Below are 24,749 nucleotides of genomic sequence, written 5' to 3' on the forward strand. Positions count from 1 at the left end.
CTCCCTCTCCCTTGTTACTCTTCCCCACACCTACTTCTGGCTCCCTCCCTTTCCCCTCTACTGCTCCTCTATCTCCTCCTCCCCTTGCTGCCTTCTCACCTCCTCTCCTCCGCAGCTCGCCGCTGAGGAGAAGCGCCTCGCCCCGTACCACATCTTCTCCCCGGCCTACATCCTGGCCCCCATCAAGGAGAGCCGCGGCACCTACAAGGAGGCGCAGGAGGCCCTGGGGGTGCCGAGGGAGAAGTCCACCATACTCAACTGTACCTACTGCCTATCAGAAGACCAGCGATGGTTGCTAGCCACCGCCACCGACGACCTCGGGGAGATCCTGGAAACTGTCACCATCAACATTGAGATCCCCAACAGGTACATGGTGTGGCCTGGCTTGGCTCGGTCTGCTCCCCTCCCTCACTCAGGCAGCAGGAGAACAGACTTATGGGGATTTGTAGCCACAGAAAGATAGATACATAGTTATACAGACTGTTTAGGCAGGCCATGGTAACGTGTAGGGGCTCGGACCTTGAGGAACAATACAAATAGATTAAAGAGGAGAGAATGCCCAGTGAAATGTGGGGAAAATGAACATTCACACCAGTTTATTAGCATGTCACTAGTTCTCCCTTGATACCTTCACCAAATCCCTTGAGCAACATTGAATCTCTGTTTCTGAACTAGTCATGTTAAGAGGTAGGACACTTGTGTGTATGTTTGGGTGCAGAAGTAGGGGGCAGCCAGGCAGGGGAGGAGGAGGAAGGGCCATGGTTGTGACTAAGGTGTGTTTGGGTGCAGAAGTAGAGTACAGCCAGGCAGGGGAGGAGGAGGAAGGGCCATGGTTGTGACTAAGGTGTGTTTGGGTGCAGAAGTAGAGTACAGCCAGGCAGGGGAGGAGGAGGAGAGAGCCATGGTTGTGACGTCCAAACCTTTGTTGACAGAACGCGCAGAAAGAAGGCTTCAGCACGACGGCAAGGCCTCAAGAAGCTGATGGACTGGATTCTGAGTGTCATGTCCATTGGGGTCCACCCGTGGCGCCTCATCGTGGGGCGGCTGGGCAGGATGGGGCATGGGGAGCTGAAGGGTTGGTCCTCGTTGCTGTCCCGCAAGTCCCTGATCCAGGCCTCCAAGAACCTGAAGGAGATGTGCAAGCAGTGCGCTTACCTCTTCCCTGGGGACTCGCCGTGCATCCTCTCCGCCTGCCTGGTGTCCATGGAGGCGGACTCCTCCTTCCGCATGATGCCGGACATGTTCACGCCCGACGAAAGGTTTGGTCAGAACAGCCAGAACTGCAACCTCTCCACGCCCGAGGACCTCACCTGCACACACATTCTCGTCTTTCCCACGTCAGCCAAGACTCAGGTGAGCCAGACGCCTGCGATGGTGTGTGGGGAGGCGTTTAGTGTTTTCCTTTGATAGGCTTTTGTCCAACCCATGATAGGAAAGCTTGAGGTGTGTCACAGTGAGTTTCACCATAGGGTGAATTCATAAACCGGTCATTCATGAGTTTGTTTATGTTTCAAGTGTCAGCAAGTTGATAGGAGTAAAGCCAGCTGTGTGTTATGCACCTTGCTGAGGGAATAATCTTGTTTGCCTTTACTTTTCAGTTTGCAGCAAGTTATTAGTTTATTTTTGTGCCAGGCAGCAAGTAGTGTTGGATGCATAATTATTTGGTGGCAGTGAAATACCGAGTCAGTGTTTGTGTGAGTGCTGTGCAGGAGTCCCATTGTGTGCTGAGGTGAATGTCTTCCCAACAGTGGCTGAGAAGACGACTCACCCCTCTCCCTTGTTTCAGTCTGCCCAGAAGATGTTCCAGGACGAGCAGACCTTCGGAAACACGGACCTGCTGCTGGGCACCGACCTGGACGAGGACATCGAGGTGGGCATGGACACCATGGCCATCGGCCTCAACATCAACGAGCTGCTCATGCTGGAGACCGGCCCCAACCAGGACGACCAGCTGGAGGACGGCAACGGTCACCGGGACTCCCTCTCCCAGCCCTCCAGCCCCATCATGGGCACTGGCGGCCGCACCAGCCCCTCGCAGTTCTCCGGCCAGGCGCGCTCCAACGGCGTGGTGCTGGTGGACCCCCAGGAGGACGGCCGCGGCTCAGTGCTGCAGCAGCCCCTGGCCCTGGGGTACTACGTGTCCACCGCCTCCACGGGCCGGCTGCCGCGCTGGTTCTGGTCCGCCTGCCCCCACCTGGAGGGATCCTGTCCCGTGTTCCTCAAGTCCGCCCTTCACCTCCACTCCCCCGGCATCACCCAGTCAGAGGAGTTTGTGCACAACACCAACAACAAGGTCCACCCGTTGGACTCTTCCTACACCACAGACGTCCTCAGGTGGGTGCTGCATTATACCCCTCTGGTGGGCTGTGTGGGTGCTCACTGTCAGTGCAGGAAGGCTCTTCAGGGCTTGGGGTTGTACATTTCTTGTGTCCACCGTTCTAGTTGAGTTTTGTCATGTAGTTTTATTGAGCTGAGTCCTGCTGCCATTGTTGGTGTTGGTGTGTCACTAAGTGCCTGTCCCTTGTCCCCAGATACGTGCTTGAGGGCTACAACGGCCTGTCGTGGCTGGTGCTGGACCCGGCCAAGCAGGACCGGCGGTCGTGCCTGCCCCTGCACATGCAGGTCCTCTCCCACCTGTACAACGTGATGGCCGCCCTGGTATGATGGCCCCAGGGCGGGGGCTGTGGCCGCGTGTCTTGATATCAGTATTTCCTTGAGCTGTGGTGCAATTGTTGGCTTTATGGAAAGTGTCTCCTCGCTGGACTACAAAAAGTGCTCTTGAAGGAAATTTCAAGCCGTGATTATTGTTTATCAAAGTGTTCTTGTGATCATCGTTCTGTATCTATAAATTTTAAAACTGTTGATTCAGATTCTCGTGGCGGGATCTCTAAAGTCATTTCTTAGGCGGAACAAGGGGCTGAATTTTCTCACATTGTCATTTGAATACCAAAAATAAAGAGCCTCTTGTTTGTTTTGGTGAAATATTTTATTAAAATTATTACTGATTTTTACTCGTGAGTGAGTTTGTGCCTGGGTGACTCTTAAGAGGCTTACAAGGAGCCGCGGGTTTAGCGCAGTGCTACTGTGTGGCGGGATCAGGGTGGCCGAGCAGATGAACCAAAGCATTATTACAGTAGGGCTGATGCATAATTTTCTAATGCTCAAAGGGAAGGTGTTACCTCACAAAACTTGAATTATCTCAAAGATCAATGTATATATACTTAACTTATTGACCAGGAGTCCTCCACAATGCAATCAAAACAGTCCTGCCTTAGGGAGAGGGACGTGCAGCGGACCATCTCGGCGGACAGGAGGAGCCGCGGCGCCGGCCGCGCGTTGTGCCGAATCACACTCTTGGGCGAGCGTAGGCAGGTGGTGGGCCGCCGGTCCGTCAGGCTGGGCGAGGTTAGCCAGTGCATTGTTAGTGACTAGTATCCAAGCAGGATTGTCTGTGATAAAACGAGTGACAGATTGTACTTCATATTGGATATTTATGCCTTTTATTATTAACCGGTTTTCAGCATCGTGGTGCTGGCGACGCGACTAGTAAGGCAGTGGTGTACAAGCCGGGTGGGCCCATCTCTTAAGAGGCCAAGAGCCGCTGCCGCCCTAACGCTCCAGATAGTGTACCGAGCAGCGCCAGATTGTTCACTCACCTGTAGCCAAACTGTACATAATATTTAGGAAGGTGACCTGCGAGTCCTTAGGTGGCGGCAGTGTGTGATTGGCTCCCAGTGACCCCCATCTCCCCCCACTGCTGGGTGTACATAGTCTAGGTTACTTGTACAGCGAGACACACGTTTTACACCTCCTGACTGTTTATAAGAGTTAAGAAGTATTCTCTCCCTCTGCTGCAACCGCCTCCCATCTTGATGCAAACGGAAGGGGGTTGTAATGTAAAATATTTCTGTCAGTAAATTCAATTGTTTATTTTGAGACTAACGGAAAAAAACATAAAAAATCAAGTAGTATTTAAGGTTAGATAGTTTAAAGAAGTATTTTACAAAGGAAACATTTGTACAAGAAGTGAATGTATTTTACAAAGTGGAAGCCGGTCAAACCTTCCACGGCAAGAAAGTGCTTCACTCGCCTCAGGGCCGCGAGCAGCAGCAGCAGCGGCGGTGCGCGGTGCGGCCCGACAAGACAGTTCTAGTGGTGAGCGCGGCGCCGCGGGCTGCCACACTGGCCCAAGGGACTGAGGAGTGAAGACAAAACTTAATGCACTTTTATGCATTCTTTTGAGGTTGGGACAGCCTTATGCCAGCCAGGGTGTGTGTGGAGCAAGCTATTTATATGTGTGTGTCGTGAGGAGTTGTGAGCCGACGACTGTCTACCAGATGAACCATTTCAGGATTGGACCGTTTTGTTACATTTTTTAGGAAATTTGTATTTTATGAGGTACTATAGCATTTTATATGTAAAGTTTTATTTATGTTGAGTTTCCGACTATGCAGTATTGTAGAGAGAGTATTTGATGGGGCTTCATCAGGCGTGTGACACTGCTACTGGACTCTTGATATTCTTCTTCGGACTCATTCCACTCCTTCAAGCCAAATTTTGATCAGTGAATATTTTTTAAAAAAACATTTGTGTGTGAAATTAAGTACTATTGAGGCTGCAATAAAGTGACTGTATGCAATCACACAGAAATAAATGAGATTAGCTGTGCATAGCGTAGACAGGTAAGGTCAGGGTTGGCTAAGGGCCGGTGGCAGCTTCTTCCTTGCTCAAGCACTGTACTGTCTGTCCTCCCTCCTTCCTCCCCCCCCTCTCGGTGGCAGCAGCGGCGGCAACACGCTGCACGGCCTGGCACAAACCACCCCCCGGCCTCCAGCCTCGGCACAAAGAGAAGGACACAAGTCACAAGACACACACCACTACACTCACACTGCCAGCTCTGTGCTCTTCCTCCTCCTCCTCCTCCTGCTCCTGCTGCTCCTCCTTGATACCTGAATGATGTATATTTTAGTCATGTTCATCACCACCATGATCATCCAGTCTCCGCGCCGAGATGCCATTATTAGAAGGCTTTAATGTAAAAATTAGCTGCATTAACATCATCATCTTCATCCTGATCATAGAGTTATATAAGACCAGGCCAGGCTAGAGGTAGCAACAGCCTTTGGAGTTTTGTTTCATTACACGACAAATAATTAAAGGAGTCTCTATCTCAAATTTTTAACTTATTTTAATTTTAATGATTTTCAACTTATATTACGATTTATACTATTTAAATTATTCCTTTGTGTTCCCTGGAGTGGCCGTGTCTGTGGTGCTAAGGTTTGGTGTGAAGCGAGAGGTTGCCGCAAGGTGGATGGCAACGGTTGGCCTCCTCTATTTTGGAGCGAGGGAAACGTGCAGCAGCCTGGCCTCAGACCTTGTAGAGAGCAAGTGTCTGAGAGGTGTGCGAGGCAGCCAGGAACACTTGCCCAGTATAGAGGAACAGGTCCAGGCCTCTGCTTCAAAGAGATTATCAGGTAGACATTAATTAGCCAGTCTGACCATGTATGATGAGAAGTTATTTAGCCACGAGTCATATTACTTTGAGAGATGCATTCCAGAAGTCACTCACGGCCGTTACCAGAATTATTTACTTGTGTTCCTTCCTCATTGGCCGCCAGAATACCTCATTAGCACAGGTCGGAGTCTTGTTCATCTCACACACGCACACACATACACACACATTCACAAGTCAGGGAGAAAAGAGTAATAATAATGATAATAATAGTAATAATAATAATAAAAAACACATCCTGTTGTTCGTTATCTCTATACACCCTTCCTCCCCTTTTATTGTACCTCATACATACATACATATATACATACACACCCTCACAGACAAGCCATGGGAAAGAGTAATAATAATAATAGTAATAATTTAAAATCTCATCACCCTTCCTTCCTTCCTTCCTTCCTTACAATAATTATTTTTTTACCTCACTTACCATACATAATTACATACTCATAGTCACGTACACACCCACACAGAGGCCAAGGGAAAGGGTAATAACAATTTAAAACCTCTTGCTGCCCTCCCTCCCTCCCTCCCTCCCTGTCTTTCCATACCTCATCTACTACAATAATTATTTTTCATCATACACTCATAATACATTCATACACCCACACAGAGGCCAAGGGAAAGAGTAATAACAATTTAAAACCTCTTGCTGCCCTCCCTCCCTTCCTTCCTTCCTTTCCATTACCTCATGTACTACAATAATTATTTTTCATCATACACTCATTATACATTCATACACCCACACAGAGGCCAAGGAAAATAATGATAATTGAAAACCTCCCTCCCTCCCTTTTTCCTTCCTTCCTTCCCTCCCTCCCTCCCTCCCTCTCTACAATAGTTATTTTTTTAAGAAGCTGACCCTCGCCTGACTCCCAGCATATCACTGTTTCGTTTGGGTTGTGCTGCCGCGGCCCGTGTGAGGTGCGTGAGAGTGTGTGAATGTGAGGTGAGGGGGGCGGCGCTCCAGGCCCCCCACTGTCATTATTATCATTGGTATAAAATACAGTTTTATGTGTAAGCACGTGGTTTTCTTTCCAAGGGTAGAGAGGAAATCTTTCTGTTATCAATTATTCATTTTATTTATTTATTTGCTTTTTTTTGTGTGGGGGATGGCGTAACCTTATCTATTTGGGGGGGATAGGGCAGGTCAACTCCTCAGGTCAATGGTAAGTATTTTTTCCCTCCATGTATTTAGCAGGTTAGTAATGGTCTCCAAATCCCTCTCTCTCCCAAACTATACAATGACTATATAATCGAGGGTGTCCCGGCAGTTTCATTCCCTGTAGCTACTCGGTCATGTATTAGGGCGATATTGCTTGGAGGGCAACTATAGCAGCCCCGTAATTTTGCCAGAGCTTTTGGGATCTTGAGGGCATCATAGGTTCATGACTTTCAGGGAGAGGGTAGCGAGTAAAGGGGAATCCTCTTTTAATAATAAGCACTTTTAGGGGCATTTTGAGGCATATATGACAAGGGAAAAGGAGAGAGAAGAGGAAGATATATATATTGGAGGCCAACCGGTCTCTTGTAGACGCCTCACGTTCTTATGTAATGGAGAGGAGGAGTTTGTAGAATAAATATAAGAGAATATAGAAGGAAGAGGAAAGCGAATGACGAAAAAGTATATGTATCAGAGATGTAGGAAAACGAAAAAGATTAGAAGTAGCGGGAAGTGTCTTAAAACATATTGCGTCATCTCTTATGGAACAGCTGGCAACTCTTATGACGAGAGTGGAATTAGGTTATAGTGGAGTTTAGTATAGGAATATGAATGACGAAGACAAATTATATATATCAAAGGTTTAGGAAAACGAAAAAAGAGTAGCAGTTGAAGGAAGTGTTGTACTGCCCTATATATTACGTCACCTCTTATCGAACAGCTGGCAATCCTTATGACAGCTTGGTTTCCCGCGCAATACGATTCAATGCAGCGAGGAGTGCCAAACCGTGCCATAATTTACTCTTTTTAGCGGGTTAGTTAGCCAGTGCCAGTGTCATAGTGCCAGCCCTCCCTCCCCCGTGGTCCGGCGGTCACCTAGCTACCCCCAGGGTCAAGGTAAGGTGAGTATTACGTGCTGAAACACTGTTTTTTTTACCTGTCCCTGCTTCCTTCCCTCGGCCAGGTCAACTTCCCCCAGGCTAGCTTTCCCCAGGTCAACTTCCCCCAGGTCAGCTTCCTCCAGGGTCAACTTCCCCCAGGTCAGCTTCCTCCAGGGTCAACTTCCCAAAGGTCAGCTTCCTCCAGGGTCAACTTCCCCCAGGTTAGCTTCCTCCAGGTCAACTTCCCCTAGGTAATTAGCTTCCTCCAGGTCAACTTTCCCCCAGGTCAACTTCCCCCAGGTATTGCTGAACCGCCATTTATTTACCCTTGGGCAGGTGAATATGGCGGCGGAGTTTGACCAGGCAAAAATCCTAATGTCAACATCCTCGTAATTATTCCATTAGGCTATTATGTAAGCTGTCTCTAATAAGAATAGTCATATCCCGGCAATTGGCAGGTTAATCATCTTTCTCTACACCTGGCTTATGTTCCCTTTAGTTAATTAGTATGACAAAAGATAAATTTCTCCATCTCAACTCCCTCATAACCATTCTACGTATTAGGCTATTCTGTGTACGATCTCTTATAAGTACAGCCACATCTCGTCAATTGGCAAGTTAATTCTCTCTTTACACCTTGCTTATGTTCCCTTTAGTTAATTAGTATGACAAAAAACGATAAATTTCTCCATCTCAACTCCCTCATAACCATTCTACGTATTAGGCTATTCTGTGTACGATCTCTTATAAGTACAGCCACATCTCGTCAATTGGCAAGTTAATTCTCTCTTTACACCTGGCTTATGTTCCCTATAGTTAATTAGTATGACAAAAAACGATAAATTTCTCCATCTCAACTCCCTCATAATCATTCTACGTATTAGGCTATTCTGTGTACGATCTCTTATAAGTACAGCCACATCTCGTCAATTGGCAAGTTAATTCTCTCTTTACACCTAGCTTATGTTCCATTTAGTTAATTAGTATGACAAAAACCGACATATATCACCATCTCAACTCCCTCATAACCATTCCATTAGGCTATTCTGTTAGTATGACAAAACCCGACAAATTTAATTATCTCAACTCCCTCCTGACCATTCCATTAGGCTATTCTGTTAGTATGACAAAACCCGACAAATTTAATTATCTCAACTCCCTCATGACCATTCCATTAGGCTATTCTGTTAGTATGACAAAACCCGACAAATTTAATTATCTCAACTCCCTCATGACCATTCCATTAGGCTATTCTGTTAGTATGACAAAACCCGACAAATTTAATTATCTCAACTCCCTCATGACCATTCCATTAGGCTATTCTGTTAGTATGACAAAACCCGACAAATTTAATTATCTCAACTCCCTCATGACCATTCCATTAGGCTATTCTGTTAGTATGACAAAACCCGACAAATTTAATTATCTCAACACCCTCCTGACCATTCCATTAGGCTATTCTGCAAGACTGCAACACGCATTCTAAATATATTCACAATTTAGTTACTTGTAGCCTAGTATACCATGATGACGTAATTGACATTCTCGCTCCCATCATAACACTGTATTGAAGTTGGCTCCCGAATGATGGATTAACATTATTTCGACAAAGGAAACAAAACAGGAGTTATCCATTAATTTCGCCTGGTATAATGTAAAAAAGGTAATTTAGGGTGGCAGCTTCATGCATTTATTATTATTATTATTATTATTATTATTATTATTATTATTATTATTATTATTATTATTATTATTATTATTATTGCTATTGAAGTAGCGTTGTATAGGCTATTGTATTTTTTGTTTTTGCTGTCTGAGGTAGGTCTCTCTCTCTCTCTCTCTCTCTCTCTCTCTCTCTCTCTCTCTCTCTCTCTCTCTCTCTCTCTCTCTCTGTGTGTGTGTGTGTGTTTTAGGTCAGAGAATAAAGTAACGTCTGAGAAAGTCGACGTTTAATGAAGGTGTTTGAGGAACTTAATCATGTACGTACTTACCATAGTTATTTTTACCTCCTTTCTTTGTATTCGGATTATGTAGATTATATTTTAATCTATTACCAAGGCAAGGAAGAGAGGGTCATTATTATTGGATTATTTTCGTCATATTCTTGGCCGGGATGAGGTGAGTTGACGCAAAGTTGAGGGCATACTATACAAATTTTCTCTCCCCTCTCTCTCTCTCTCTCTCTCTCTCTCTCTCTCTCTCTCTCTCTGCGTGTGGCGGCGGTGCTCATCTCCGTTACAGTGATAGCTATTTATTTATTTTTATTATTATTATCTTTTTGTTTCCGATAAGAGAGGGAACAGAGAAGTAGGCTAGGTTGGCTAGGTTAGGTAGCTTTAGTTAGGTAGGTTGGCTTGGTTAGGTAGCTTTAGTTAGGTAGGTTGGCTTGGTTAGGTAGCTTTAGTTAGGTAGGTTGGCTAGGTTAGGTAGCGTTAGTTAGTTAGGTTGGCTTGGTTAGGTAAGTTAGGTTAGGTTAGAAAAAGTTGCACCCCTCAAGGCCTCACCATAGGAAATTATAAGTTAAAAGGAAATAACGTGAATGTTCCGAAAAGAGAGGGAGCAGGGACATATGTTAGGAAGAGTTGCACCCCCAAAGACCTCACCATGTAGGAAATTACAAGTTAAAAGGAAATTACGTGAATGTTCCCAAAAGAGAGGGAGTACGTTAGGAAGAGTTGCACCCCCAAAGACCTCACCATGTAGGAAATTATAAGTTAAAAGGAAACTACGTGAATGTTCCCAAAAGAGAGGGAGTACGTTAGGAAGAGTTGCACCCCCAAAGACCTCACCATGTAGGAAACTATAAGTAAAACGTAAACCTCGTAAATTAGGAAGAGTTGCACCCCAAAGACCCTCACCATGGAAAAACTATATAAAAAGGAAAAACCGTAAATTGTCAACATGCGGAATCCGGCAATTCTGTGCAGGTATTTGACGCTCACCTTGTCATAACCGCCACCTCCGCCCCACCGCTGCCGCCGCCGTTCAGGTAGCGTTATTACCAAGCAACTTTCTCTTTCCCCCAGCTCCTTCGATAGCTCAGTTGGTAGAGCGGTGGACTGTAGTGGTTGAGAGGCAGAAATCCATAGGTCACTGGTTCGAATCCGGTTCGAAGGACATTCTTTTACCGATGTGCCAAGATTGCGTGCCTGGTAAGACGATGATGTGTGTGCGTTTATGAGTGTGTGTGTGTGAGAGAGAGAGAGAGAGAGATTGTTTTATATAATCAGTTAAGAGTTATACTTATTTGTCTGTCTGTCTGTGTGTAACGAAGATAAGGGGTAGTTTGAGAGAGAGAGAGAGAGAGAGAGAGAGAGAGAGAGAGAGAGAGAGAGAGAGAGAGAGAGAGAGAGAGAGATGATAATGTTACTGATTTAAGGAGAGGAAAAAGAGCAGGAAGGGAAACAAAACAGGCAATCGTGAAGAGAAATAAAAAAAAGAAGGGGGAGAATGAAATAGTGCTGGTGAGAGAAAGGGTAAAGGAAGAATGAGAGAGAAGGGAAGAAGAGGAAAGAGAAAGAGAAGTGGTGGGGAGAGAATATATATAGAGGAGGAGGAAAATGTGCTGGTTAGAGAAAGGGTGAAGGAAGGAGAGGAGAAAAGTGAACAAATTAGTGTGGAGGGAGGGAGAGGAAAAAGGGAGAGAAGTGGTGGGGAGGGAACTAGAAGAGGAGGAAGCTGAGTGGTTTGTTCTTTTGTGTGTTGGTGTGTTTTCCCCTCAACGTGGTCCTCCCATACCCCTCCCTCTTACCCTCTCACCTCCCCTATACCTGTAAGTTGTTGTTCCTTCTCTCGGGCAAGTCATTACGGGCCACTTTGCACGCCCTGAACAAGTGGCGGCACTCGAATGCGCTGCCCCTCCACCGCGTTGGTATTATTATTATTATTATTATTATTATTATTATTATTATTATTATTATTATTATTATTATTATTATTATTATTATTATTATTATCATTATTATTATTATTATTATTTTTAGTATTGTTATTATTATTAGTGCAATTATCATTTATTATTATTCTATCCGCATTAACATGCCGATATATTTTGCTTGGGTTTATTTAGTGTTGCAATATCGCAGTGTACGTGCTCTCCGATTGTTGTGTTTCCTGTCATCACCGCTGCCGCGTGGGTCAGTGCGTGAGGCGCATCGCCTGGACCGTCGGAGCGATCTCCTGTGTGCTCGGTGTTGTCGGGGTCCTGTGGAGGAAATTAAAAGCCATGAAATGTTTAGGTTTATTTTTGGTAAAGTTGCCCCGGCGCACATGAGGGGTGAACAGACACATGTACGGGTACAAAACGTACATAGCGGGAACGACTGCGGGGAGCCGATGCCGACGTGATCATCTCGTGGGGGTGAGAGGGGGGGTAGGGAAAGAGGGATGCTTGGCGGGCGTGGGGAGGGCTGGGGGAATTGGTGGGCTGAGGAAGGGGGAGGGGTGTGGGGTGGTGGGGGAGGGTTGGGGACTGAGGGTCGCAGCGCCGTGGGTGCAGTGCCTCCCGGAGTCGCCAGCCGGGAGTGGGCACGGCACTAGGGGCCTTACCCCCCCCCCGGCGGGCTGGTGCAGGCCGCTGAGGCAGGCTGACGTAGGACCGGCGTGCCTCAGGGCGCGGCGGGGCAGGCCGCTGCGGCGCGGGGTGCTGCTGGCTACTGGGTGTACTGCAGCTGCAGGGGCCGTTGGCGCATGACGGCGCCCCGCCGGGCCGAGTTCCAGCACACGAAGCCGAACGGGTTGAACTTACACGCGGCGGGCCAGCGGCCAGAGCGTCGCTCGGGGGAGGCCATGACGGGCTTGTAGGTGAAGGGGTCGAGGCCGCTGGCCACGGAGCGGTACAGGTCCACCAGCGAGCCCAGGCGGCGGGGAGGCTGCCGTTTGGCCAGCCAGGGCCCCGCCGCCGCCTTCTCCTCGCCCTCAGCCTCGCTGCCCTCCACAGGTAGCTGGGGGGCCGCGTCGCCGCCCAGCGCCGCCCACCATGCTAGCGAAGGGCTGTGGGCCTCCGGCAGCCACAGGCCGGACTCCCCACCGCTCTGTTCCTCCGCCAGCGTCGCCGCCGCCGCCACCGCCACCACCGCCCACCACGCCGCCGCCTGCAGGGGACACAAGGGACTGTGTTAATGTGCTGCTGATGCTGGCACACACACACACACACACACACACGCACACAGGTGACAGATGGATGGTGCACGAGGGAAGGAAGACAGATGAAAGAGAAATGCAATTAACAGAAGTGCAATGTTCGACGCCCGCTAACTGATGGAATTGTTGACACATTTTTCTTCATCCCTCCCCCGCAACGCGTCCCCTCGCACGGCGGGAGCCACTCGTCCCGTACTCGCGCAGTACACTCGCCGCGGGGCCTCGCTAGCAAATGTAACAAAGAGCTTACTGCTGCTGATGAACTGACAACGTTTAAAATTCACTAAATCTACATCATAGCAATGACAAGGCATTAGTAACGAATATAATAGACATAATGTTAATACCTGTCTGTAATTAACTCTATAAGTATAAATGAGCGCCGCGTGGTATGAGGGTGTCGGTCAGTGTCTGTCTGTCCGCGGGGAGTGATGGTTACCTACGCGGACAGGCACGCACGCCCACGCCCGCCCACCACGCACTCACCTGTCGCGTCCTTTAGTCAGGTGAAAATTGAACGTAGCGCCGCGGGGTTGTGCACATTGACTCATTCCTTTACTCGCTTTTTTAGTATTTTTTCTGCCATTCATTCCTATGTTATCCCTTCTCTCTTTCTCTTGGTGTGTGTGTGTGTGTGTGTGTGTGTGTGTGTGTGTGTGTTTCCGATAACCTATTCGTTTGCGTTATATTTTTGTTGTCGTTATATCCTACGTTCGTGATTTCGTTCTGGCGTGTGTGCGTTCGTCCGTTAACTCGTTCGTCCGTGGGTTCGTTAGTTCGTTAGTTTGTCGGTTGGTTCGTTCAAAAAATATTCTGGACTTTAATCGGAATGGTTCATAAGCGACGAGTTATTGGACACCGATGCGGGAACCTGTGATTTGGGCCGCTGCTGCTGCTGTTGTTGTTGTTGTAGAAGAAGGAGAAGGAAGACGAGGAGGAGGAGGAGGAGGAGGAGGAGGAGGAAGATAGAAAAGCAAGAATTAGAACACAAAGAGGAAGAACAAGAATCTCTCTCTCTCTCTCTCTCTCTCTCTCTCTCTCTCTCTCTCTCTCTCTCTCTCTCTCTCTCTCTCTCTCTCTCTCTCTCTCTCTCTCTCTCTCTCTTTCTCTCTCTCTCTCTCTCTCTTTTTTACCCTTCATTCTCTTATTCCTCCCTTCCCTTCCTTCTCTTCCTTACTTTTCCTCCCTTTCCTTACCATCTCCTCTTTATCTTCCCTCTTCTCTCCTCCTTTCTGTCTCCTATTTCCTCCCTCTCTTCATTCTTCCTACCATCCCCTCCCTTCCTGTTAGTCTGGGAGCGAACTTTATCCGTGAAGAACCAACTAATCCAGAATCATAGCAACAAAAATATGAATAGTTTGTGAAAGAGCTCATTTGAGGACTCTGGGATGACGAACCTTGCTTTGCCTCGCCCCCCACCCACACCCACACCCACACAAACAGGCGCTCGCTAAAAAGAAACAACAAGTATTGAATCGCCCGTCTAGACGTGTAATTAAAGTGAGCCGGAGCGAGAGAGCAACGAAAACAGTAATGAAGAGGATGAAAAGGGACATTAGGAGGGAGGAAAAAATACGTATGACTCAAGATACGTGAGTTTACGCCTGGAAGGATTTTAATAACGGGGGGTAATAGTTGTGTAAGGAGAGTAAGCTGAGATACTGAATGGCTGAATGACACAGTATACCTCGGAGAAATCATTAGAATGTGGCGGAAAAATAAAAATAAAAAGCTGAAAGGGTTAAAAAAACAAGTATTTCTGTGTATCGAATATCTGATTATAAAGGAAAATTGATCAAGTTATTATCAAAGTAGAGTAAGAAGAGGTACATAATGGCTGAATAACACAGTATGCCTCGGAGAAATTATTAGAATGTGGCGGAAAATTTAAAAAAAAGTCTGACAGGGTTAAAAAAAAGTACTTGTGAGCATCGAATATCTGATTATAAAGTAAAATTGATCAGCTTATTATGAAAGGACGGCAAATGACACAGTATGCCTCGGAGAAATGATTAGAATGTGGCGGAAATATTAAACAAAATATGAAAGGGTTAAAAAAAAGTACTTGTGAGCATCGAATATCTGATTATAAAGAAAAATTGATCAGCTTATTATGAAAGGACAGCAAATGACACAAAATACCTCGGAGAAATTATTAGAATGTTGCGGAAAAATTTAAAAAGTTTGAAAAGGTTAAAAAAAAGTACTTGTGAGCATCGAATATCTGATTATAAAGTAAAATTGATCAACTTATTATGAAAGGACAGCAAACTACACAAAATACCTCTGAGAAATCTGTACATTGTCGAAGAAAAAATAGAAAAAGCTGAAAATGTTATAAAAGAGTAATTGTGAGCATCGAGTATCTCATTATAGAGGAAAATTGATCAACTTATTATAAAAAGGAAGGTAAGAAAAGATACATGAGAGCTGAATGACACAAAACACCTCGTATAAATTATTAGAATCTGGCAGAAAATGTAAACAAAAGCTGAAAACGTTAAAAAAAGGAGCTGAGTGTATCGAATATCTGATTATAAAGTAAAGGGCCATGCGAGGCTGTAGCATATGCCATTAACTTTACCTTAACGCCAAAAAGAATATATATATTTTTTACAGTACAGAGAGCAACTCAAGGGCAACATAAAGATGATGTAGAAAAAAAAAGCCCGCTAACTGTTGCTCTCATGTAGCGATTAGTATGGAGTGGCCATTTACTGAGTGACAAATGTACGTTAATAGATAAGGTTGCAAAACAGAGGAGACAAAGATAGAAATACAAAGGAAATTCACTAGAAGTTCCGATCACGGGATTGAAAAGGAAATTGACTCATCTAAAAGAAAAAACCGAGAAAGCCCGGGTTCGATTCCCGGGCGGAGTGGAAAAATTTGGGCGGCTTTTCCGATACCCTACGCCCCTGTCCACCCAGCAGTGAATGGGTACCAGGTATTAATCGGGGGTTGTGTCCCGTCTCCTGGGGTCTGTTGCCTTCTCCTATAATTCCTTCCCCTTCTGTCTCTCTCCGGCATATGACCACAGATGTTGCGCCGACTAAACGAAACTTTCTAACTTTTTCCATCTAAAAGAAAAGAAAAGAAGAAAATTACAGTGGAAAAAAAACTCAACCTCAAAGAATAATCCGAAAAAAATAAGATAGAGAGAAGTGAATAAAAATAAAATAACACAAAGAATACGAGAAAAAAGGAGGAGAAAAAAAAGGTGTATTCTATTTTGAACTCTCCCGCGGAACTGAAAAAAAATAAGCTGAAAGAAAACTAATAGAGAAAGAATCATAAAAGAAAGGAGTAAAAATATATATATATCCTATTTTTAACTCTCCCTCACGTCCCCCCCCCAAAAAAAAATGAAAAGGACTCAACGAAATCAGGAAAAGGGCCAAAAAAATGTGTACTATTCTAAGCTGTTCCCACGATGCTGAGGCCACTGGCAGAAGGTTAGGTCATTAGTTGAGGAAAAAAGTGTGTTATTCTAAGGTATCCCCACGTTGGTTAGGTCATTGAGAGAACGTTAGGCCATCAGTTAAACCTTAGGGGACAAAAAGGTGTACTATTCTAAGCTGTTTCTACGATGCTGAGGTCACTGACAGAATATTAAGTCATTAGTTGAGGAAAAAAGTGTGCTATTCTAAGGTATCCCCACATTGGTTAGGTCATTGAGAGAACGTTAGGCCATCAGTTAAACCTTAGGGGACAAAAAGGTGTACTATTCTAAGCTGTTTCTACGATGCTGATGCACTGAGAAAAGGTAAGGTCATTAGTTCAACCATTAGCAAAAAAAAGAAGAAAAAAAAGGTGTTCTATTATAAGTAATTCCCACGTTGGTTAGGGCATTGAGAGAACGTTAGGCCATCAGTTAAACCTTAGGGGAAAAGAAGGTGAACTATTCTAAGTTGTTCCCCACGATGCTGAGGACTCTGACAGAATATTGGTTTGAAGAAAAAAGTGTGCTATTCTAGGATGTTCCCACGTTGCTAAGGTCACTGGGAGAAGGTTAGGTCATCAGTTGAACCACAAAGAAAAAAGCTGTACTATATTCTAAGCTATTCCCACGATGCTGAGGTCACTGGGAGAAGGTTAGGTCATCAGTTGAACCACAAAGAAAAAAACTGTACTATATTCTAAGCTATTCCCACGTTGCTGAGGTCACTGGGAGAAGGTTAGGTCATCAGTTGAACCACAAAGAAAAAAGCTGTACTATATTCTAAGCTATTCCCACGATGCTGAGGTCACTGGCAGTCATAATAGTCATCGGTGAAGTCATCGGTGAAGCCTTAAGGAAAACAAACTACTATTCTAAGCTGTTCCCACGTTGCTTATGTCACTGGTTCCTATTATTAAACCCTTCGAAGCTCCAGGGATCGGTATTATCAGGCGCTGCCACTCCTCACATCAACCATTTAATTCCAAACGCCGTAAAAGAGATGAGTCGGGTTCTCATGAGTGTTTTCTTAGGTTCACGGTACAGAAGAAGGATCCGACTACCATCAGGGCCATTAAACTACCCCTGGAAAGGCCCAAGACTCATACGAAAGCCCAAATATGTTCTACAGGACCAAATATTTTGTGGGGTATATATATTTCTATTCTCTCTCTCTCTCTCTCTCTCTCTCTCTCTCTCTCTCTCTCTCTCTCTCTCTCTCTCTCTCTCTCTCTCTCTCTCTCTCTCTCTCTCTCTCTCTCTCTCTCTCTCTCTCTCTCTCTCTCTCTCTCTCCAAACACCTGCGGCCTCCAATTAACGTGCTTCCTACCTGAGGCTCATCCATGGGCTCATCCCACGCGGCCATTAAGCCTCTAAGGTCATTATTCAGGACCATTACCTCTATTACGGAGGGCCATTAACTTATGCTGAAGGGGGGATGGGGTGGAAAGGGAGGTGGAGAGGAAGGGAGGGAAAGGAAAGGAAGGGAGAAGGAAAGAAGGAAGTGTAGAGGAAGCGAGGAAAGGAAAAGCGGAAGGGGAGAGGGAGAGAAGGAGAGGGAGGGAAAGGAGAGGAAGGGAAGGAAAGGAAGGGAGGGAGAGGGAAAGGAAGGGAGAGGAAAAGGGTAGATTAATGAAGGGAAATAGTGAAAAAAAAAGAGAAATAGGAAAGGAAAGAGTTGGGATGTATTCTGTGTGTGTGTGTGTGTGTGTGTGTGTGTGTGTGTGTGTGTGTGTGCGTTACCCTCACCTTCCTCATGATGGCGGGTCGCTGGGCTTGACTTGGAGAGGGAGGGAGAGAAACCGAAGAAGAACCTCCCTCCTTCCTTCCTTCCTTCCTTCCTTCGTTCCTTCCTTGGGTCCTGTTCACCACGTGGCTTGAACTTGAACTTGTGAACTTGTGTCACAGCTCACTAATCCACTCGACTCATACACGGGTGGGCAGCATGTGCGTGTGTGTACGTGTGCGTGTGTGTGTGCGTGAGGACGTGAGTGTGTGCGTGCGTACAGGTGAGAGCTCAGGAGTCAACACGTGTCCCCGGGCTCACACGCACGCTATATATACCCGTCTGCACGCACGCGCCCCCCGCTCCTCCACGCACGCCCACACACACACACACACACACACACACACACAATGGAGGTATGAGGTAGTTAGTTTTTTTTTTATATTCCTCTTTCTTTTAATATATATAGCCTACTACTCTCTCTCTCTCTCTCTCTCTCTCTCTCTCTCTCTCTCTCTCTCTCTCTCTCTCTCTCTCTCTCTCTCTCTCTCTCTCTCTCTCTCTCTCTCTCTCTCTCTCTCTCTCTCTCTCTCTCTCTCTCTCTCTCTCTCTCAACTTTCTCCACTTTTTATCATATTATCTCCCTCTTTTTCCCTCCTCCTCATCGTCATCATCATCATCCCTCTCTCTCTCTCCCTCCTCTCAATCTCTTTACCTCCCTCCCTCCCTCCTTCTCTCCCTCCCTCCCCCCTTATTTTCTCCCTTCCCTCATGCATCATTCATTCATATTACCATCCTTCTTTTTTTTCTCTCCCTTTTTTTTCTTTCTTTCTTTTCTTTCCTTCTTCTTTTTTGTTTGCTTATTTTTTTCTTCCTCTGTCGTTAATTTTGTCTTCATTTTTTCTGTCTTCTTTCTTTTCTTTCTTTTCTCTCTCTCTCTCTCTCTCTCTCTCTCTCTCTCTCTCTCTCTCTCTCTCTCTCTCTCTCTCTCTCTCTCTGGTAATAAGTATAGGTATGTTCTTTTTCTTTTTTCTTTTGAGAGAGAGAGAGAGAGAGAGAGAGAGAGAGAGAGAGTTGTTTTGAAAGCATTTTTAGAGTTTCTGTTTTGGCTTTCTTTAATTGCTTCTCACTGATTGACAGACAGACATATAATGATGAAATAGATAGAGAGATAGATAGATAGATAGATAAATAGATAGATTAATAAATAGATAGAAATATAAGCTAATAGATTAATAGATAAGCAATACACACACACACACACACACACACACACACACACACACACACACACACACACACACACACACTCCATCTCGTTCATCTGCCAGCAAACCTATTTTTCTTCAGTCGTGTGTGTGTGTGTGTGTGTGTGTGTGTGTGTGTGTTGACATGGGTGGATGATTTTTCTCTTCCCATTATTTATTGTCCTCCTCCTCCTCCTCCTCCTCCTCCTCCTCCTCCTCCTCATTCTCCTCCTCCTTTTCCTCTTCCATCATAGGTCCATTTGAAGTATTACTATGTTCTACAGGACCAAATATTTTGTGGGGTATATATATTTATATTCTCTCTCTCTCTCTCTCTCTCTCTCTCTCTCTCTCTCTCTCTCTCTCTCTCTCTCTCTCTCTCTCTCTCTCTCTCTCTCTCTCTCTCTCTCTCTCTCTCTCTCTCCTCCTTCGTATCCATCCTCCTCTTCTTCCCTTTTCTCCAATTCCCTTCATTTCCATCGCCTCCTTCCTCCTTCCTTCCTACCTTCCTTCCTTCCTTCCTTTCTTCCCTCCTACCCTTGACCCTCCTCTTCCCTCTCTTATATCGCTTCTCTTTCCTCCCCGTATCATCTTCCTCCTCCTCCTCCTCCTCCATTCACAAGCTGTCACGCCCCAAAAAGTGCTTATGATGATCCAGTTACGGATGACGAATGAATGTTACCTGTGTGTGTGTGTGTGTGTGTGTGTGTGTGTGTGTGTGTGTGTGTGTGTGTGTGTGTGTGTTGTTAATTATTTTCTGTGTCTCTTTGTTTCGTTATTTATCTTGTTGTGTGTGTGTGTGTGTGTGTGTGTGTGTGTGTGTGTGTGTGTGTGTGTGTGTGTGTGTTGTTAATTATTTTCTGTGTTGTGTGTGTGTGTGTGTGTGTGTGTGTGTGTGTGTACCGGAGGCTTTCAAGTTGATCGTAACCAACATTTTCCTCTCCTCCTCCTCCTCCTCCTCCTCCTCCTCCTCCTTCTTTTCGTAGCATTGAAGAAGAGGAAAGAAATGACTCAATGCTACGAAAAGAAGGAAGAGGAGGAGGAGGAGGAGGAGAAGGAGGAGGAGGGAGAGGAAAATGTTGGTTACGACTGCAGAAAGTCTCCTCCTCCTCCTCCTCCTCCTCCTCCTATATTTAATTTACCTCCCTCTTTATCAAGTTATTTCTGTCACATGCTTTCTGCCTCCCGTCTTTATTTCTTCCTCCTCTACTTCTTCCTCTTCCTCTCTCTTTCTTCCTCTTCCTGCCTCCTCTCCTTCCCTCTCCTTCACCTTCTGTTTATCATTTTTTTACTTTTTTTTTTTTACGCTGTTCTTCCCGTCCTCATTTCCTCCTCCTCCTCCTCCTCTCCCTTTCCCTTCCCTTCTTTTCCCTTCCCATCTCTTCCCTTCCCTTCCCTCCCTCTCCTCCTCTCCTCATTTCTCTCCACTCCCCTCTTCTCCTCTCCTCTGCTTTTTTCTCCTTCCCCTTCCCTTCCCTTTCCTCACTCTCCTCCTCTCCTAATTTCTCTCCACTCCCTTCTCCTTCTCTTCTCAGCTTTTTTTCTCCTTCCCCTCCCTTCCCTTCCCTTCCCTTCCCCCTTCCCCATCTATCATTCAATAAGTAAGATCAAGACATGGTTTGCTTACTTCTCCTTCAGTTCTCATTTAACTTCCCTTCCCTTCCCTTCCCTCTTCTCCTCTCCTCTCCTTTCCCTCCTCCTCCTTCTCCCTTCTCTTTCCTACCCTTCCCCTTCCCTTCCATCTCCCTCTCTCCTTCACCATCCACCATTTAACACGTAAGATGAAGACACGGTATACTCTTTTCTCCTTTGATTCTCATTTCCCTCCCCTACCCTTCCCTTACCTCCCCTCCTCCTCCCTTTCCTCCCTCTCCCTGTCTCTCCTTCATCCATTCATCGTTAATATGTAAGAATAAGACATGGTATGCTTCTTCTTCCCTCAGCTCCTTCGATAGCTCAGTTGGTAGAGCGGTGGACTGTAGAGGCACGCTGATAGCAGAAATCCATAGGTCACTGGTTCGAATCCGGTTCGAAGGACACATATTTTGCTGATTGTTTTTATTCTTTTATTTATTGTAGAAAAGTGAAGAAATAACATAAAAATAACATGTATACTTATTTTGCTGTGTGTGTGTGTGTGTGTGTGTGAGTGTGTGAGTATGTGTGTGTAAATGAAAGCCGGCAACAGGTCGTGAAGAGAGAGAGAGAGAGAGGAGGGGAGAAGAAGAGGGTAGATAAATGAAAGGAGAGGATGGAAAAAAAAGAGGAGAGAGAGAGAGAGAGAGAGAGAGAGAGAGAGAGAGAGAGAGAGAGAGAGAGAGAGAGAGAGAGAGAGACGTAGAGGGTATATAAATGAAAGGAGAGGAGGGACACGAGAGAGAGAGAGAGAGAGAGAGAGAGAGAGAGAGAGAGAGAGAGAGAGAGAGAGAGAGAGAGATGAATATGTCGTGAATAATTAATGAACTCCCATCAAATCCCTTTCTCCCTCAACGGGTATACTCCACACCTGGCCGCACTAATTACCCGCCTCCCCCGCGCCTCGCCCTCACCTGCCCGTCGCCGAGGACAGGTGTGTGACAGGTGGGTCCCTTAATGAAACGACCTCACACACCACATCACACCTTGGCGAATAGATTTATGGGTTTATCTATCTGAGCAATGAGTCTATCTATCTATTTATCTAACTGTGTGTCTAACTATCTATCTATCTATCTATGTTTTTTTTCTATCTATTTCTCTATGTAATTTCTTCCTTTTCGTCTTAAATTATCAATAAATTCGCTAAATCGCATAAAGCTTGAGAGAGAGAGAGAGAGAGAGAGAGAGAGAGAGAGAGAGAGAGAGAGAGAGAGAGAGAGAGAGAGAGAGAGAATCAGTTAATCAATCTGTATATAATATATATACCTATGTATGTTTGTATGCATGTATGTTTGAATGTAGGTATGTATGTATGGATGTATGGATGTGTGTGTGTGTGTGTGTGTGTGTGTGTGTGTGTGTGTGTGTGTGTGTGTGTGTGTGTGTGTGTGTGTGTGTGTGTGTGTTCGTACGTCGGTTCCACACGCCCCGCCTCTCCCACCCACCCAGCGTAATACAGCTCAAGATGGCGTCCACTTTCTCCTCTGTCAGCGCCTTCGATAGCTCAGTTGGTAGAGCGGTGGACTGTAGTGGTTCAGGCAGCAGCAGAAATCCATAGGTCACTGGTTCGAATCCGGTTCGAAGGACACTCTTTTGACAGCCACATGAGTGTGTCAGAGTGATGCTGGGAATGTGTGTGCGCGTGTGTGTGTCTGTGTGTGTGTGTGTGAGGGGGAGGTGATGGGATTTGCGTCTCTGTGTGTGTGTGTGTGTGTGTATGTGTATATATGTGTGTGTGTGTGTGTGTGTGTATAGATTAGGTTAAGTATACTGTTTTTTTTTTGTGTGTGTGTGTGTGTTTGTGTGTGTGTGTGTGAGGGGGGGATGATGGGATTTGCGTCTCTGTGTGTGTGTGTGTGTATGTGTATATATGTGTTTGTGTGTGTGTGTGTGTGTGTGTGTGTAGATTAGGTTAAGTATACTGTTTTTTTTTTGTGTGTGTGTGTGTTTGTGTGCGTGTGTGTGTGTGTGTGTGTGTGTGTGTGTGTGTGTGTGTGTGTGTGTGTGCTTGCATGGGTGGGAAGGGAGGTGGAAGGGGGAATCTAAACCTTTGCCGTGTACAATATTCTAAGTCCTGTAGAGTCTACGAGATTAAAATTACATAACCTTTTTGAGAGCTCGGGCAGAGGACATACAATTGAATAAAGCTGAATGAAAATAGGCCCCACTACTACTACTACTACTACTACTACTACTACTACTACTACTACTACTACTACTACTACTACTACTACTACTACTACTACTACTACAACTACTACTACTACTACAACTACTATTACTACTACTACTACTACTACTACTACTACTACTACTACTAGGAGGCCCCAGAATAACACAGGATAATTTAGTTCGCTTCTCTCTCAACATAAAAAAGAAGGTAATGGTTTCCGAGGTCAATTTAGTTCCAGAAGAAACCTGAGCAGCCTCTCCTCCGCCTAAACGAATTTTGTTGTATTATTAGTAGCGGGAGTGAGGTCGATGTAGTGGTAGTAGTGGTGGTGGTGGTTTTAGTAGTAGTAGTAGTAGTAGTAGTAGTAGTGTAATTGTTTTCTTATGTAACCGATGAAAAGGAAGAAAGGAAGGAAGGAAGAAAGAAAAAGAAAGAAAGAAAGGAAGGAAGAAGGAAGGAAATAAAGAAAGATAGATTGAAAGAAAGAAAGAAAGAAAGGAAAGAATGACAGAAAGAAAGAATAAAAAAAGTACGAAAGAGTGAACAAAAGAAGAAAAAAAAAGAAAACAAAAAACAAAAAAAGTGGAAAATATCGACAAACCAGCATCGTTGAGCCCGCAGCAAGCAACCTTACAGAGTTACCTCCTCGACAGGCAGTTTAACGCACAATTTGCTTGGGAAACCCGGCACGCCACTCTCATGTGTCGCGCCTCGCAGCGGCGTGGGCAGGGCTGAGCGGGCATGCACACGGGAAAGATATTCAGCTTAAGGAAGGTGATTCTCGTCTAACCTAACTTGTAAAATTCCTGGGTCCGTATTTTCAACTATATCCTAAGGCCACAAAGATGGTTAGTCGGGTTCTCATGAGTGGTTTTAACATTCACGGTGCAGAAGCCTTGTTAAACTATCACCAGGCTCATAAAACTGCCCATGGGGATATTAACAGCCTCTACCAAAGCCTTATCATATGTGGGTGTGTGAGCTCCGAAATATTAACACTGCCTCCACCAAAGCCTTATCATATGTGGGTGTGTAAGCCCCGAATTATTAACACAGCCTCTACCAAAGCCTTATCATATGTGGGTGTGTAAGCCCCGAATTATTAACACAGCCTCTACCAAAGCCTTATCATATGTGGGTGTGTAAGCCCCGAATTATTAACACAGCCTCCACCAAAGCCTTATCATATGTGGGTGTGTAAGCCCCGAATTATTAACACAGCCTCTACCAAAGCCTTATCATATGTGGGTGTGTAAGCCCCAGTGTGCTGGCCTCCACCAAAGCCTTATCATATGTGGGTGTGTAAGCCCCGAATTATTAACACAGCCTCTACCAAAGCCTTATCATATGTGGGTGTGTAAGCCCCGAATTATTAACACAGCCTCTACCAAAGCCTTATCATATGTGGGTGTGTAAGCCCCGAATTATTAACACAGCCTCCACCAAAGCCTTATCATATGTGGGTGTGTATGCCCCGAATTATTAACACAGCCTCTACCAAAGCCTTATCATATGTGGATCTGTAAGCCCAAAAATGTTTAAGAAGACATACCCAAGGTTGCTACTTTCTGCTGTTTGTACTATGCATAACATGATTTGCCTAAGTTCATATGTTGCTTCTCGTCGTCACTGCAACATCGCCACCCTTCCTGTCTCTTCCCTGTAGTGTATAATGCCCACCTCCTGTCTCTGTAGTGTCTTGGAGTTAATAGATAAGTAGAGGAGCGTATCAGGACACCTCTCCTCCCGAAATTGACCTCTCTTTTTGCCACTCCTCTGAACTTTTTTACAGGAGGAGTGATCTGCAGGCTTTTTTTAGTTTTTTT

The 24,749-nt window shown here is 45.5% G+C and overlaps 2 protein-coding genes and 3 non-coding genes across 7 annotated transcripts in view; 4 read left to right on the top strand and 1 right to left on the bottom strand.

The window, feature by feature from the left end:
- Positions 1–6,536, top strand: part of LOC126999570 (mediator of RNA polymerase II transcription subunit 13-like) — a 62,460-nt gene extending 55,924 nt beyond the window's left edge. For all 3 annotated transcript variants that reach the window (XM_050862333.1, XM_050862330.1, XM_050862331.1), the window contains 4 exons: positions 116–366; positions 933–1,353; positions 1,787–2,334; positions 2,532–6,536. In XM_050862333.1, the coding sequence (XP_050718290.1) occupies positions 116–366; positions 933–1,353; positions 1,787–2,334; positions 2,532–2,664 (1,353 nt within the window). In that variant the 3' untranslated portion in view covers positions 2,665–6,536. The remainder of the gene's footprint in view (positions 1–115; positions 367–932; positions 1,354–1,786; positions 2,335–2,531) is intronic.
- A 4,050-nt stretch (positions 6,537–10,586) lies between these two features.
- Trnay-gua (transfer RNA tyrosine (anticodon GUA)) lies at positions 10,587–10,675 on the top strand. Its single transcript is given in 2 exon segments — positions 10,587–10,623; positions 10,640–10,675. It is a non-coding gene; the product is annotated as a tRNA-Tyr (tRNA).
- A 1,107-nt stretch (positions 10,676–11,782) lies between these two features.
- On the bottom strand, positions 11,783–18,182 carry LOC126999616 (uncharacterized). The gene is made up of 2 exons (XM_050862387.1): positions 17,889–18,182; positions 11,783–12,651 (listed from the first exon to the last, which is right to left on the bottom strand). Exons 1-2 carry the CDS (start codon positions 17,895–17,897, stop codon positions 12,211–12,213), a joined length of 450 nt encoding a protein of 149 aa, XP_050718344.1. The 5' UTR covers positions 17,898–18,182; the 3' UTR covers positions 11,783–12,210.
- Positions 18,183–21,057: 2,875 nt separating this feature from the next.
- Trnay-gua (transfer RNA tyrosine (anticodon GUA)) lies at positions 21,058–21,149 on the top strand. Its single transcript is given in 2 exon segments — positions 21,058–21,094; positions 21,114–21,149. It is a non-coding gene; the product is annotated as a tRNA-Tyr (tRNA).
- Positions 21,150–22,243: 1,094 nt separating this feature from the next.
- On the top strand, positions 22,244–22,336 carry Trnay-gua (transfer RNA tyrosine (anticodon GUA)). The gene is made up of 2 exons: positions 22,244–22,280; positions 22,301–22,336. It is a non-coding gene; the product is annotated as a tRNA-Tyr (tRNA).
- Positions 22,337–24,749: the final 2,413 nt, after the last annotated feature.

This window comes from Eriocheir sinensis, chromosome 16, assembly GCF_024679095.1.
Source record: "Eriocheir sinensis breed Jianghai 21 chromosome 16, ASM2467909v1, whole genome shotgun sequence".
Classification (NCBI taxonomy): domain Eukaryota; kingdom Metazoa; phylum Arthropoda; class Malacostraca; order Decapoda; family Varunidae; genus Eriocheir; species Eriocheir sinensis.